Raw genomic sequence first — 15,000 nt, forward strand, 5'->3', positions numbered from 1 at the left:
TCAATGACACCTCATGGAGCGCCCACACCTGAATAGACACACACGGCCTGGCACGGGCGCCTACAAATTCACGCCCACTTTTGAGACAGCGCCGTTGGGATGAGAATTTCCCACTTCAGAGTGGACGCTCGGCGCTCGTAAAGACAGTGATGTCACTGAAATGCAACTACTGTGTCTGTCTGCCGTCTACCCTCTGCTGTGTTAACATTATGGGTAACCCATAAAAGTGGCAAATTAAATGTGAAACACATCAACTATTAAGAAAACAAGAAGATATGTTGACAAAGACACTCCATACATTTGGAAACACATTTTTATTTAAATCAATATCGTCTCCAGTTTATGTAGGATCATTTTAAAAGTAGGCTAACTCTCATATCCTCTCATAGGGAATGCATTGGCAGCTGCAGTACATCGTTCTAACGGACCTCGAGTGGAGGCGCTGTCTCAAAAATGGGCGTGAAATTTGTAGTCCCCGTGTTGGTCTATGGTTAGAGAGCCTGCCTGGGAAGCTGAAGGTTCCAGGTTCGATCTCAGGCCTCAGCAATGTGTCTAAGTTTCCCTGAGCAAGACATTTAACCCCTAACTGCTCCCCGGGGGCGCTGTCCCAGTAGTGTCCACTGTTACTTAGGATCGGTTGAATAAATAAATGCATTTTTATATTTGTTTGTAAATTAATGCCTTATTTAATCAGAGCGTCTCACAAAAGTAGTGAAATAATGTCAAAATGTTTTAAAAATAATAATAAAAAGGATGTTTTGGACATACAAGGTTTCCACCCGACGAGCGAGGATATGTAAATTAAATATACAGTGACAAATACCACAAAGGAGTGTCGACTATATTATGGCTGAATAGTCTCACAGTAGCCAGACGTATTAGATAGATATCTAACATCAAAAACAATGCGTTACAAAATTCCGTTACAAAATTCTGTTACAAAATTCTGTTACAGCCCAGCCAATCAAAGGCACACCTGACTATCTTGAGCAACAAAACCTGGACAAAACTGACTTGTGATTCAGACCCTCTGTGGCTGGAATTTATGACCTAAAGCGGTGGGTCTGACCACGTGAAACTACCCCAACACCTAAACACCTGACGCTGTGCAAATCAGAGTTTATGTGTGCATGTGTGTGTGTGTGTGTGTGTGTGTGTGTGTGTGTGTGTGTGTGTGTGTGTGTGTGTGTGTGTGTGTGTGTGTGTGTGTGTGTGTGTGTGTGTGTGTGTGTGTGTGTGTGTGTGTGTGTGTGTGTGTGTGTGTGTGTGAGAGAGAGGTTAAGAGAGAGAGATAAAAGAAAGAGAGTCCTACTTACTACTGTGCACAGTCGATGAGTTGATACTCGTTGGACCTCTCCCAGCAGGACCGGACCCCCTCGTCCTGCCACAGGTGCTTTGCATGTTCATAGAACTCCTGAAAACAGATGAGATCAGAGAGAGAGAGAGAGAGAGAGAGAGAGAGAGAGAGAGAGAGAGAGAGAGAGAGAGGGTACAGGCATCAAGGTCAGGGCTACATAACTCAGTCATCTCTGTTACAGCCTGGGACAGTGATTATCAAACTTTCTCAAACCTCCAGTTTACTATGCATTAGGCCACGTACCCCCCCCATAACTCTGAGAGTGTACAAGTGGAACCAAACAGACCCGTCCATTTGGTTCCACTTGTACACTCTCAGAATTACCATTCATTTAGCTGGAACCCCATCAAGGACCCCTGGGGGTCACTGGGGGTCACCCCACTTTGAGAACCACTGGCCTAGGAGCCCATACAACAAAGATGTCATATCACACCAAACGTAAGCACTTGAGCCCTAGTGGGCCCAGTTCTGGGTCATCTAGGTGAACACTTTGGCGAAAACAGACCATCTAAAAGCTTGCGATGCGTTGTGAGCTTGTATATCGGCTTTGTTTTTTATAAAAAATGACTGTACATACATTTTCCAGAATACATCAGACTAGGCACCATTAAGAGAATGTCTTGATCTTAAGGAACAATACAGATGAAGAGAAGAGAAGAGAAGAGAAGAGAAGAGAAGAGAAGAGAAGAGAAGAGAAGAGAAGAGAAGAGAAGAGAAGAGAAGAGAAGAGAAGAGAAGAGAAGAAGGGAAGAGAATTTAACCCATGTCTTTGGCTATTCAAAAATAGCAGATATACGCTTGTATATCTTCTCTTCTCTTCTCTTCTCTTCTCTTCTCTTCTCTTCTCTTCTCTTCTCTTCTCTTCTCTTCTCTTCTCTTCTCTTCTCTTCTCTTCTCTTCTCTTCTCTTCTCTTCTCTTCTCTTCTCTTCTCTTCTCTTCTCTTCTCTTCACACATCAAGATTTTTAAGAATCTTGATGTGTGCAAATCTATACAAATGTCTTTTCAATCCTAACAGTTTTCTGAAAAACATATGTTGCTATAATATCAGTGGTTGTCAAACTTTTTCATGTCAAGGACCCCCAAAATTATATGTATTTGGCTGCCGATCAAAATATGTTGTTCCAGGGACCCCCCCCGAAGCAAAGCTGTGAGTTGAAAATGTTGTTTCCAAAATTATATGTATTCAAGGATTTGCACAAATGTTCAAGATTTCTCAAAAATAGCAGATCTACAAGCTTGTATCTGCTATTTTTGAATAGCCAAAGTATAAAATAATGGTTATAGCTCAAACCTAAAATGACACCAGATGCGTTTCCCGATTGAATGGGTTAAGTGAAGTGCAGTGAAGAGAGAAGACAAATCACTTCATCCAACAATCATCCCAGGACACCAGCAGACAATGCTAAATTAAGACAGCAACAAGGGGCTGTATCCATTTATACTACACATCTCACTGGCAAACGGTAATGGTACTAAACTAAGGGAGGGTCCCGACTCCCCACACAAGACAACAGCAGTAGGGGCAGGTTTGCATGGGCCTGTTTCCCATGCCAGTGAGACTACATTTCTCAGTTACGTCCTGGGCTGAAAAAAAAAACTGTTCAAGAAGCCGAAGAGGAGAGTATTGAAACCCCCTCCCTGGGTTTTAGGTTTGAGGCTATGAGGGCCTATTTACAGAGGAGCAGCAGATGAGAGAACTCTGATAGAGGCAGGAAACAGACTGGTTCACTGAGTTCACTGGAGAAATGGAGAGCTTTGTACTGACACAAGGCTCCGCTTTTACTACGTTGGCCTATCGCTTCACTATGGTCTTTACTTGGCCTCATGGAACGATTAGGCACAAACAGTCCATTCTTAGCCATAGGGCTACCAACATAAAATCAATATACCATGTACTCAAAATAAAGAAACTTCTCTCTCACTCAAAAGGACCAGGCGTGCCATGCTCTGAGCCGACTGTAACGACACGTACTAAATTGTAGAAAACTTTAGCGTACTTATCACACATTAAATATACAGCATGTGATGACAGTTGTTAGTCACCGATGGGATCATGGGAAGATGTGATGTACACAGTGCCAAGAGAAACTTTGTTTTATTTATGTATTTATTTATTTTTAATCAAAATTGACTGCCGACAAATCACTATTTTTCTTTTCAGTTACTCCCTGTAAGTTCAAGGTTTTAAAGAAGTAATACCATGACATTTTTTTCTTGGTGTTTTGCCAATTATTGGGGGGCCCACTTGCAATATCCTCACAGCCCACCAGTGGGCCAGTGGGCCGGGGCCCACCGGGGTCGCTTAAAAATGGAGGGTCTTGGGGGTAGTGCAGGACTACACACATTTTTCATAGTTTTTCATAGTCAAAAATCCCCCAATGACAAAGATGTATCGCTCTTTAGCTTTTCCACAATGAAATGTGTCCAATAAAAGTCAGTATTAGCTCTGCTCTACAGAGAGCTGAAGGCAGACAGCTTGAACAAACTGCATGGATTCAAACACTTCACTGAAACACCAACCACAAGCCCATGAACATGGTACCACATCACAAGGAAACACATGGCAGCAAATGGTCAACACTTTATGTTCCATAAGGAATAAAAAACATAAAGTTACTGTAATAATGTAGCCTTTCTTTCATAACCACAGTTTATTTAGTTAACATTTTTACTACAGAGCATATTAGAGGAGGAAAACATACTTCAAAATGTCCTGTTTGGTTAAAAAAAAGAAAAAAGGGAGGAAAAAAGAAAAGACAAGGCAAGGAAAATTAAGGGTGATTGGAAATGAATTGAGAAGGGCATAGAGATACAACTTGTTCTTGTTGTCTCTCTCTCTCTCTCTCTCTCTCTCTCTCTCTCTCTCTCTCTCTCTCTCTCTCTCTCTCTCTCTCTCTCTCTCTCTCTCGCTGCCTCCTTCCCAGTGGCAGTGGCAGTTAACCAGTCCAACTGGTTTACTGCAGCCCTAAGGCCAGGCGACAAGGGGATTGGGTGGAGGACCGCGATGAGGGACTTAAACATCATTTATACAGTGTCACTTGCCTTGCCACAATTAATAGATTTCCAGCTTGCAACATTGCCATACGGCGTAGTATAAATTAGGCTTTAGGCTGAACCTGTGAGATTTCTCTATTCCATCGTCTCAAACAATCAATCAACGATTGACAGCAGTTACTCAACTGCCAGTCAACATAACTTGCTGGCTGCTTAAGGGAACGTTTTTTTCCCCCCCAAACTGGCGTCCCTATTTTGGGCATGACATTATAGGCAAAAATGTTCCAAAATGTTTGAGAAATGTTGATTTCAACAAGCTAATTCTGCCATGCGACACTGTCGTATAAATCAGGTTTAAGTGGTTAAATAAATCACCAACCACTGGCATACTTCAATCGCTAAATAACCAATATCTACAACCTTTAGCTCGATAGTGTTGGATAACGCCACAAAACCCATCCCACCATGCAAGCTTGACTCAAAATATCAAAAGTAACTTCACTAATACCAGCCTTTCCTTTCAATCAAATCATTCTTCTTCTTTTTATACAGCAGAGAATACTAGTAGAAGTCTAGTGACTGGGGGAAGGGTCAGCTCGAGATAGGCCCGCATAACAAATGTGCCATGACGCAACAAAGACAATATCAGGAGACTGCCGTTTACATACAAATACACACTCTATTCTCTGGAAAGTGAACCTACAGATGAAGGGCCTACAGTATGATAATGGCCTGTGTGGACAATAGGGCGAGTGGGCACTAAATACCTGAAGCAGACAAAGCGTTCATGCAACAGTGACTTGAGGAGAGCTCTTGGGCAGTGTAGCGTTTTGGGTCGTGTACCCATTTTTATAGGTCTCAAAAGGAATAGTATATCCCTTCTTTTTTTTTAAAATCTTTCCACTATTTATTATTGTTGTTGTTGTTGTTGTTTTACATTTTCCCCAAAAAATCTAAAGATTTTATTTTATTTTACATTTTCTAGAAATGTAAAAAAAAAAGCTATTTTCATGGGATCATAGCGACCTGTTGTGAGTTTGTAGATGAGGTATTTTCAGTATTTTTGAAATAGCGCTTAAGTCGTAGATCCATAATAGCCGTAAGCAACTCTTAGATACTATAATGCTAGTATCTGGCATCTAGAGTTGCAATACCAACCCTTGACAGCCCATTCATCCAAACAGAAAGTCCTATCTGATTGTATTAAACAACGTTAAACTCACCAAGATTGTAGCTGTACGGAAAGCTTGGATGATCCTCTTTGTATCTGCAAAGTTTTTGTTTCATAAAAGTCCACCATAGACATGTTATGAGCTACTTTCTGTCATTAAATTCCACACAGGTGATTCTTTTTCAAAGTTGGAAGCGCTCGTTTTCAATAACGCAACGTCCTGCTGCCTCCTGCATTATGTGCAATTTAGAAACAGGTGGTACGCAGGACCGTTGAGTGATTTCCAACGAGTGATTCCAAACTGGAACACTTGGAAAAATGATCACCTGCACAGAATTTATTGACAGAAAGTTAGCTCATGTCTCTGGTGGATTTCTATGAAACAAAAACTTTGCAGATAGAAAGAGGATAATCAAAGCTTTCCGTACAGCTGCAATCTTGATGAGTTTAACGTTGTTTAAAACAATCAGACTTTTCTGTTTGGATGAATGGGCTGTCAAGGGTTGGTATTGCAACTCTAGATGCCAGATAGCATTATAGCATGTAAGAGTTGCTTGCGGCTAGATTCATAACATATTTATGTACTTTTGGGAAACAAAAATGTGTCCTTTGGATATTTGAGCTGAAAAGGTTTGATGAGCCCCTGATCTATATCCTCAACTAAAGAAATTCTTAGTTGATTTAATGAACAAATCTGTTAAGAACTGAACATTCTGATGTTGATTTCATAACGGCAACTGGCTACTGAATGGTTAAGACTGACCTACATTTAGGGACTTTTGACGTAAGAATACACAAAAATGATTTTTTGTTTCTGCATCTACTGATAGGCATGTCCTCCTTATGGGCATTGGTATGCTCTAAAAGTGTGAAAAACGTATTTTTCATTTAATTACGTCTTTAAGTGGCTAACAGTACCTCAACAGCTGACTTCTGGCCTCTTTGCAGCTCCTCATGCCCGTGGAACAGACTGGAGCTCAGGAGGAATCCCCAAGTCTCGGCAACGGCATATTTTGGGAGTCCATGTCCCTTCAGACCCGTTAAAGGGTTATTACAGACAATCAGTGTTAATAGGCCACATGGAGGATCTCTCAGGTGAGAGCCTCATTCAATTGACAGCATCCCAAAGGGATTTTACACCTGCTAATTACTGATCCAGCCGGCAAAGACACCATCAGACAGTCTGTCTCTGCGCTAGACGTGATTTTGTCGTCAGACTCCCCTTTTTTTTAGCAAATCGACAAATCAACGCAATTAAATGCTAATTGTTTTTCAATAGTCGACCAAATCGATTAGTCTGATTAACAATTTAACAACTTTTTTTGTCGTACGTGTCCTACAAAAATATAATTAATTAAATTGAATAGTTCCATTAACTGTTGCAGCCCTAATCATAAGAACTGCATAGTTTCATTAGTTGCACATTTCACCATTTAAATGCACCTGCCAGTAATACCTTGGCATTATGACGATTTTCATGTAGCTCCAGTCGCTATATGATGACAGTCAGAACAGAAAAGCGGTTGTTGCAAAAACATGGGACGTGTGGAGTTTCCAGTTACAGGCTAGCTGTTTTCTTCTGTTAGGCTTGAAAAGAATGGCTGAGAGTAGAGGCGAGAGCGTCAGTTGTTTATCACAAGGTAATTAAACAGCAACTTACCGATGGAAATTCAAAATCCTTCTGGCTCGCTAGGTTCATGATGTAATCAATTCGGGACTGGTTTGCTGGGCAGGCTAACTTGCATGGCGGTGTGAGTGAATTCATTGCTGACACAATCGTCTGTATAGAGAATAGAATATTACATTAGTTAAAACTAAAATACAACACACACGCACGCACGCACGCACGCACGCACGCACGCACGCACGCACGCACGCACGCACGCACACACACACACACACACACACACACACACACACACTTTAAACAACTTTCACGGTGGCATCCCCATTTTGTACATTTCAGTATAGGTCAACTTCTTTTGGCCTATACTGATAAAAAACTGCCGATCTACAGGCTCACAATCGGGCTAAAGTGGTTCAGACAATGTTTAAAATTATATTGCTGCCCATTGATAAATGGGTAACTTAAGATCCTTACCTCTATCGCCTCTTTAATGTTGTTTTTAATATCATGAATTTTCAGTTTTTTCTCCCTGTGAAATACAAAGTCTGTAAGTTAGTCTCTTTGTTTACATACATTTTCCTGTATACAATACAATACAAAAGAAAACACGATACAAAATTATGAGCAAGGTAAACAAAACAATTTGTCAGTACAATTATGAATCAAGTTTTTTTTTTGACGCATGAATTAAAGAGCAGATAAGCAATGGAAAATAAGCCATCATTTTGTTCTTAAGATATGGTATTTATGCATCATATCAGTATGTTTTATTGTTTTATGAACAAACTGTATTCTAGGGGATTGTGTAGACTGTAGATTGTTGGTCGTGGGTGCCCAACACCCACAGCACCCACTGAAGTACTGCTTATGCATTCACACATTATCATCAAACAGAAATTCGGTGCTTGTGTAATCGTAGGCTTTTCAATCTGTGGTAACAGGATAGGTGGGCACTAGAGACATCTGGGCACCTCGATGTAAAATTGGCTATTTTGTCCAAAATGTAAAAAAAATGTAATATTTAAAAAAGTAGTAAAGTAAAGTAAATTAGACATGATTAGGACATGCTTAAACAATCGACAATTCTGATAATGATGTACTGTGCATGTTCACATCATGTATACTTTACATTACTTAAGACCATTTAAAAAAAAATACATTTTGTCCTAAATTTACATTTTGGAAGAAATAGCCAATTTTACATCGAGGTGCCCAGATTTCCCTCAGTCAAAAAGAACAAACAGTTCTAAGTAAATGTACTTAGTAGTTATTGTCCACCACTACAAGTAGCCCTGTACTTGTACCTGTGATAGATAAACTTTTCACTTTTGTGCTTGAAATTACTTTACATTTTAAGACAGAGCGTACGGTTGATAATGCACATTCAGAACAGATCCTGTAATGCCTCTCTGCCTGTTATTGAATCAACCTTTAACTTGCTTACATAGTCAGATTCCTGGTGTGATTTCCTCTGTATGGTGATATAAGCACGAAACGATTAAAAGATCCCTGTATTTGAGTACAGCTGTTAACCACATTAGCCCTGGCGTCACTATTTTGGGCATGTCATTAGGTGAACATTTGAATTTCCCAACATTGTCAAAAATAACTAAAATAGCCGAAGCTCACGAAGCACTGCACCATGCTGTGAGCTTGTAGATATTCATTCTACTTCATCGTACGATTAAAGGGATATTTCACTTTCAAAAAAACTTTTGGTCATTTTATGGTCTAGTCAGGCTTTTGTGAACCCCCAGACTGTTTTTAAGTTGCTTGATTCAGTATTTAGATATTTGATATTCATTTTATCAGCCACGCCCCCTTCCTATACAAACCCATTATAACTTCAAACTCTATTTTTAACCCGTTTAACCATCAAAAACACCCGTCCTTGGTTCTGGTGACTCACCCTACCCTCCTAATGCGTGAGAGGGCCGTGTTTTTTTGATAACTTTTTTCATTTATTTTTAATATTTCTTTTTTGTATTTAATTTTTTCATTTTCCAAAAAGAAATATAAAAAATAAATGAAAAAAGTTATCAAAAAAACACGGCCCTCTCACGCATTAGGAGGGCAGGGTGAGTCACCAGAACCAAGGACGGGTGTTTTTGATGGTTAAACGGGTTAAAAATGGAGTTTGAAGTTATAATGGGTTTGTATGGGAAGGGGGCGTGGCTGATAAAATTAATATCAAATATCTAAATACTGAATCAAGCAACTTAAAAACGGTCTGGGGGTTCACAAAAGCCTGAGTAGACCATAAAATGACCAAAAGTTTTTTTGAAAGTGAAATATCCCTTTAAGTATAAAGGGCTTTACTTGAACCCTAGTGTCCCTATTCTGGGCATGTCATAATAGGTAAACATTTGTCAAAAACAGGCAAACATTCTGTGAAAATAGCAGATGGGCAATTTTTTGCCAAAGAGATTTAGTGTAGAGGGGGGGAAAGGAAGGGACCAGGAATAGACCCTTGGGGGACCCCGGTCAATGAAGTATATAGGGTTTAAGTGGTTAAGTGGTTACATGTAATTCCCGCCAGCAAACTTACATGTGTGTGGACCAAAGTTGTGGTACATGAGAGTGTATTGTGTGGCATACAGTATAGGCCTATTGTCAACGTTACAGTTTGATGTGGTGCTTGTCCCATATGACAGCCAGAACTGCTCTGTCTGAATCAAATAATTCAGGGGAAAAAAACATATTTTGCGAAAGAGTGACAGCTCCGGGCTTTAGTACAACCACAACGATTGAAGGGTTTAACCTGCCTGTCCTAAAAGACAATATAGCGGAATGTCAGTTAAGCAATAAGAGAGGGCAGTTACGCACTAAACATTAAACTAATCTGTGATATTACACCAGTTCAATAGTGTGTACTGGAGCTTGTAGATCAGCTATTTTCACTATGAATATGCAGGTGTGCTTTGAGATTCTGGCTTTCCCATTGGTGCGCTTGGAGTTTAAAACCACTACTATAGAGAATTTGTAGAAAAGACCATGTTTACAATGACAGTCCTGTAAAATGTTCCACAATTTGTGGTATGCAACTTTAACTTTATCAGGGTTAGGGTTAGGGGTTCTCTCTCTCTGTCTCTCTGTCTCTCTGTCTCTCTGTCTCTCTGTCTCTCTGTGTGTGTGTGTGTGTGTGTGTGTGTCTGTCTGTCTGTCTGTCTGTCTGTCTGTCTGTCTCTCTCTCTCTCTCTCTCTCTCTCTCTCTCTCTCTCTCTCTCTCTTTTTATCATCAAACTGGGGCCGTCTAGCTCTACGGCAGTATCTGTCTATCATGACCCAAAAATAAGTGCACAATGATGCTCCAAAACCTCTTTTCTAGGAAACAACAGATCCAGAATAGAAGAAAATGTGACTTTGTTTCCGTCACAACAAGTTGTGGATGAGTTGACGGAATTCACGAGACACGACGTGGGCTAGTCTGAACATCAGAGGCCACGTTGAAAACATTCAACAGATTGAACATTCATCTAAAAAGCCACATAACTGTTACATCCATTTGTTTCAAAAACCTTTCAAAAGATCTCGCGTATACCTTGCTGTCGGACTGAAACCTTGTATCTCCATATTTCAACTCTTTCTCTTTTTTTGCATTACAGTGTTGCACAAAAGTAGTGAAAATAGCAGAGGCGGTTCGTTGTGAGCTATTTTTACTATTTAAATTGTTTTTTTTAATAGTTTCATAAAAAAGGAATGGTTTTCCGCTCGAACAGCGACGATTGTTTTTTGTTACAATAAGTGTTAAATAGGCTACCTGTATATTCCGTAACAAATTGCTATCAGGAGAGAGAACCCACAAAGAAAATGCATCCGATTCAAGTTTAGTGTTTCAGTTCCGATATTGTCTGCTCATTGTTTTTGTTTAATCATTTCCAATTTAACTTTTTTTATCCTGTATTCTTGTAGGGATTCTATCTCCTGACTGGATGAAAATGGTAACCCAAGAGCTTTCAAAATGTTACCAACAAAATTTGTTTCTCTCTTTCTTTCTTTTTTTTTTACAAATACATATCATTTACACTATCTTTAATCCCTATTTTGGCCAGATTCTCAATCATTTTTAAAGATATTAAAAATGTTTTCAAAAATAATGAAAATAGTAGATCGACAACCTCCCAACGCATCGCATCATGATTGGACATTTCTGCTATTCGTCGTAGGACAAAGTATAATAGGGCTTACATTCGGTGGTTAGCTTTGTAGGTTTCTTGGTCAGTTCATATTGAATAGTTTGTGGACATTGTTGGCAATTTTGAACAACAGCCGGGTTAAAGGCCCATCCCGCAAGACAACCACGGTCATTTGAAGTATTACAATAACATGGAATTTCAAACAAGAGATAGATTTTTTGTAGCGCTCGACTGGCAGACAATAACTGTCTACCGGTCACGGCCCGTGCTGCTGGGATGCACGGCTCCACAACATCACTCACAGGCAAGAGATTCTGTTTCACATAAACATATACACAAACGCAAGGCCGAGATGGAAGAATGTTGTTGCTTTGGACTGGCGGATTGAGCCTTTAATCCATTAAGGCCGGGAACGCATCTGTGTCATTTTAAGATTTCTTTGGCTATTCAAAAATAGCAGATCTACAAGCTCATGGAGCGGCACCGAGTGCCGCGCTATGAGCTTCAATATATATGTTTATATGGGGAAGAATTTTTACTCAAATATTTGCTTCTGGGGGTCCCTGTTACAAAATATTTTGAGATGGTGGTCCGCGGCCAAATACATATAATTTTGGGGGTCCTTGACATCACTGATATAGAAACATTTTTAAAAAAAACAGTAGGATTTAGAAGACATTTGTAGAATCCCCAGAAACAAAGATTTAAAAATGTTTGCTTTAGAAATATATATATTCAAAGATTTGCACAAACTTTCACAATTTTTCAAAAATAGCATGGAACTCCCTTCCATGAGAGGACGGCTGAAGAGAAATTTCCCAAATGATCTGATGCGAAACCTTTGAAGTATAACCGTCGCTGTTGAGTGAAACCCTTGTATGTCCAATACTGTTACTTTTCAGAAAATTTAATTTGAATTTAGTCACAAGCTCTTGTTAATACTTTTCATTGGTTCCATTTTTATAAAACCCAGACAGGCTGACAACCAATTTTACTTCAACTTTTAAACATCTTCGAAAATACCGAAAATATCAGATCTTCAGCTCACAATGCATGTCTTGTACGACAAAGTAGGGAATTAATTAATGAAATAAACATAAACATGTTGAAATATGGAGATACAAGGTTTCTGCCCGACAGTGACGATTATGCTCTTCGTGTATTATCTCTGTATTAAATAAATCCATTGGAATAAGGGAGGGTAGTTAGCAACACTGCACGATTTCAGGCCTAAACATGGCCCTGTCTGAAGTTCTGAAATCCTCTTAGTTTCAGTATATTCAGTGGGTACACCGCTCAATTTAGGAATTCACATAGTTTGGGCCTTGTGACACAGCAGGGCAGATTATACACGTTCTCTCAAAAGAAAGCAAGAAAACTAAAAAACAACAAGCCAAGACTCTAGTCTAGAATCTTTGGTCTCATGCCTCAGAAAAGTCTGAAGTTGCTCTATTAACAGTGGACGGGAGAAACCGTTTTAGAACTAAAGCAAAATTACTTGAGTCTGCATTTGTATAAGTTGAAGAACTTCACATTAAGGTAGTACTGTACAATCAGTTTCAACCAAAAATAAACATAACTTCATCTCAAGGAAATCATGCCATGTCTTCTCCTGTATTTTTCAATTAATAATCAGTGGTGGCACAGCAGCATTTAGGAGGATGGGACTATAGGGCTGTGACTATCGATTATTTTCTTAGTGATTAGTCTATTGATGACTTTTTCAATTAATCGAATAACCGATAAGCACTTTTTTCTTATCTAAGCTTATCTAGCTTGTAGATAAGCTATTTTCACTATTTTGTCAACTTTTTGAACATTTTGGAACATTTTTCACATATGAATATGGATCGATTAATTGATTATTTTATTAATTTATTGATAATCAATTAAATTGATTAGTTCAATTAACGGATGGGACTAATGATTTCTTCTTGTTTATGGTTATAGAAGACAGTAGTCAAGTTGTACTGTCCTCCTGACCATTTCAAACTAAAACAGAGTGGGTCTCCAAAGCAACCTCTTTAGCTTCAAAACCTAATCTAAGCAGTTTAAGAAGTTTATTAGAAGAACAAAGGAACTACATTTAAATCTTTAGGCCATTTATCATACATGGGGATTATTGAGTTTCTTTGTTAATGGTTAGTTCTGTTTGAAAAGGGCCTTAGCGGTATAAATAAAACCTGAAACACTGCCTGTAAGTGTTTCAACAAATCAGCAGTCTTATAGATATCGTTGCTGTCGGGGGGAAACCTCATATGTCCAAAACTGTAACTTTTCAAAATTCTAATTCAAAAATAGCCGATCTACAAGCTCCAAGCGTGTTCGTCACACGTTTTGAGCTTGTAGATCGGCAATTTTTGCTACCTCTGTTTGACACTTTAGTTGTAGTATGACAAAGTAGGGCATTAATTTACGAAACAAATAAAGTTAAAATATGGAGACAAGAGTTTCTGCCCGACAGCAACGATATGTAACAACTTACAAGTATCACAATATTCATGTATAAAGCATGAAACGAAGAATAAAACTAGCACTTACTCAGCGTTGAAGCCATTAACGTGCAATATTCGCATTTGTTTGACTATCGTGCTTTTCCCAGATTCACCAGCTCCTGAAAGCAGAGAAAACACAAACAGTGAGACATTTTCAAAGCACGTAAAAATGTTACAGTGAATAAAATACCATCATGGGACCTTGACCAGGTTAGCAGTAGCTTTGATAATAAACCCTATATACTTCATTGACTGGAGTCCCCCAGGGCTCCATACTAGCCCCCCATCCTTTTTTCCTAACCCAAGTTTTCTGAAAATCTTAAATTTTGTATTCACATTTATTTTTTTATTCATGGAGCAAAATCTATAGCAAAAACTAAAATGACACAGATGCTTTCCCGGATTGAAAGGTGTAACAACGAATAGGTTTTCCAGTTCTAAATGGGCTAGAGCCAGCCCTCACGAGTCAGGGTTATTGGTAGCAAGCAGTAAGGTCAATCTGAAAACCGGAAACCCAGATGCTTAAGACTTTATTGTTAAAATGTTTAGTCAACATTTGGGGAAATAGTTTCCATACACGGCCTAATGGTGAGAAAACAAAGTCACTGGTCTGATTCACCAGTAAACCTTCGGACTGGTTTCTACTTCCAACAGGTGAATCTACAGGTGGTTCTCAATTCCTAGACCTAGATCATGCTGTAAACGGTACAAAACAGTGTTTTCCGACATAGCTAGAGCTTTCCCTAAATTTAAAGTAAAAAAGTCCATGTTTTTGAGCAATGATAAAACCGACACCCTGATCTTTTGAATGAGCATATGAACAAGATGGTGCATGTGGTCTTTCAGCACAATGGAAAGGAGTTAGACGAAGAAGGCTATATTGGCTATATCAGACTGGCTCTGAAAATTACTGTAACTCAACCATTAAAATAATCAGAACAGGTGAGGAGGCAGAAAATGGTTAAACATGCATACAGACTGTAAAGCCATGAGCAGAGTCTAACTCTAACCCATGCAAGAGACATTGCCTCTGTCTCTACTACACATGGTTGTAGGGAATCCTGGGCGATATGGACAAAATCAAATATAATGATATTTTGACCAAATACTTTGATATCGATATTGTGACGATAATATCTTATTGTGATAATACACCACAATTGTGAAAATAGCAGATCTACATGCTCACAACATGTCACATCGCAACGTGTGATCTTG

At 39.2% G+C, this 15,000-nt stretch overlaps 1 protein-coding gene across 1 annotated transcript in view; it reads right to left on the reverse strand.

Annotated features, from left to right (window-relative positions):
* The window catches only part of LOC311048499 (guanine nucleotide-binding protein G(s) subunit alpha-like), a gene marked incomplete at its 3' end in the record, with an annotated part of 61,431 nt that overhangs the window by 42,916 nt on the left and 3,515 nt on the right, over nucleotides 1-15,000 (reverse strand). Inside the window, exons 3-7 of the mRNA XM_084061758.1 lie at nucleotides 13,829-13,901; nucleotides 7,626-7,680; nucleotides 7,185-7,304; nucleotides 6,443-6,553; nucleotides 1,317-1,414 (exon numbers count right to left, since the gene is read on the reverse strand). Coding sequence (XP_083917884.1) covers nucleotides 1,317-1,414; nucleotides 6,443-6,553; nucleotides 7,185-7,304; nucleotides 7,626-7,680; nucleotides 13,829-13,901 — 457 coding nt within the window. The remainder of the gene's footprint in view (nucleotides 1-1,316; nucleotides 1,415-6,442; nucleotides 6,554-7,184; nucleotides 7,305-7,625; nucleotides 7,681-13,828; nucleotides 13,902-15,000) is intronic.

The sequence above is a fragment of the Gymnoscopelus microlampas genome (assembly GCF_963454915.1).
Source record: "Gymnoscopelus microlampas genome assembly, chromosome: 7".
Classification (NCBI taxonomy): Eukaryota; Metazoa; Chordata; class Actinopteri; order Myctophiformes; family Myctophidae; genus Gymnoscopelus; species Gymnoscopelus microlampas.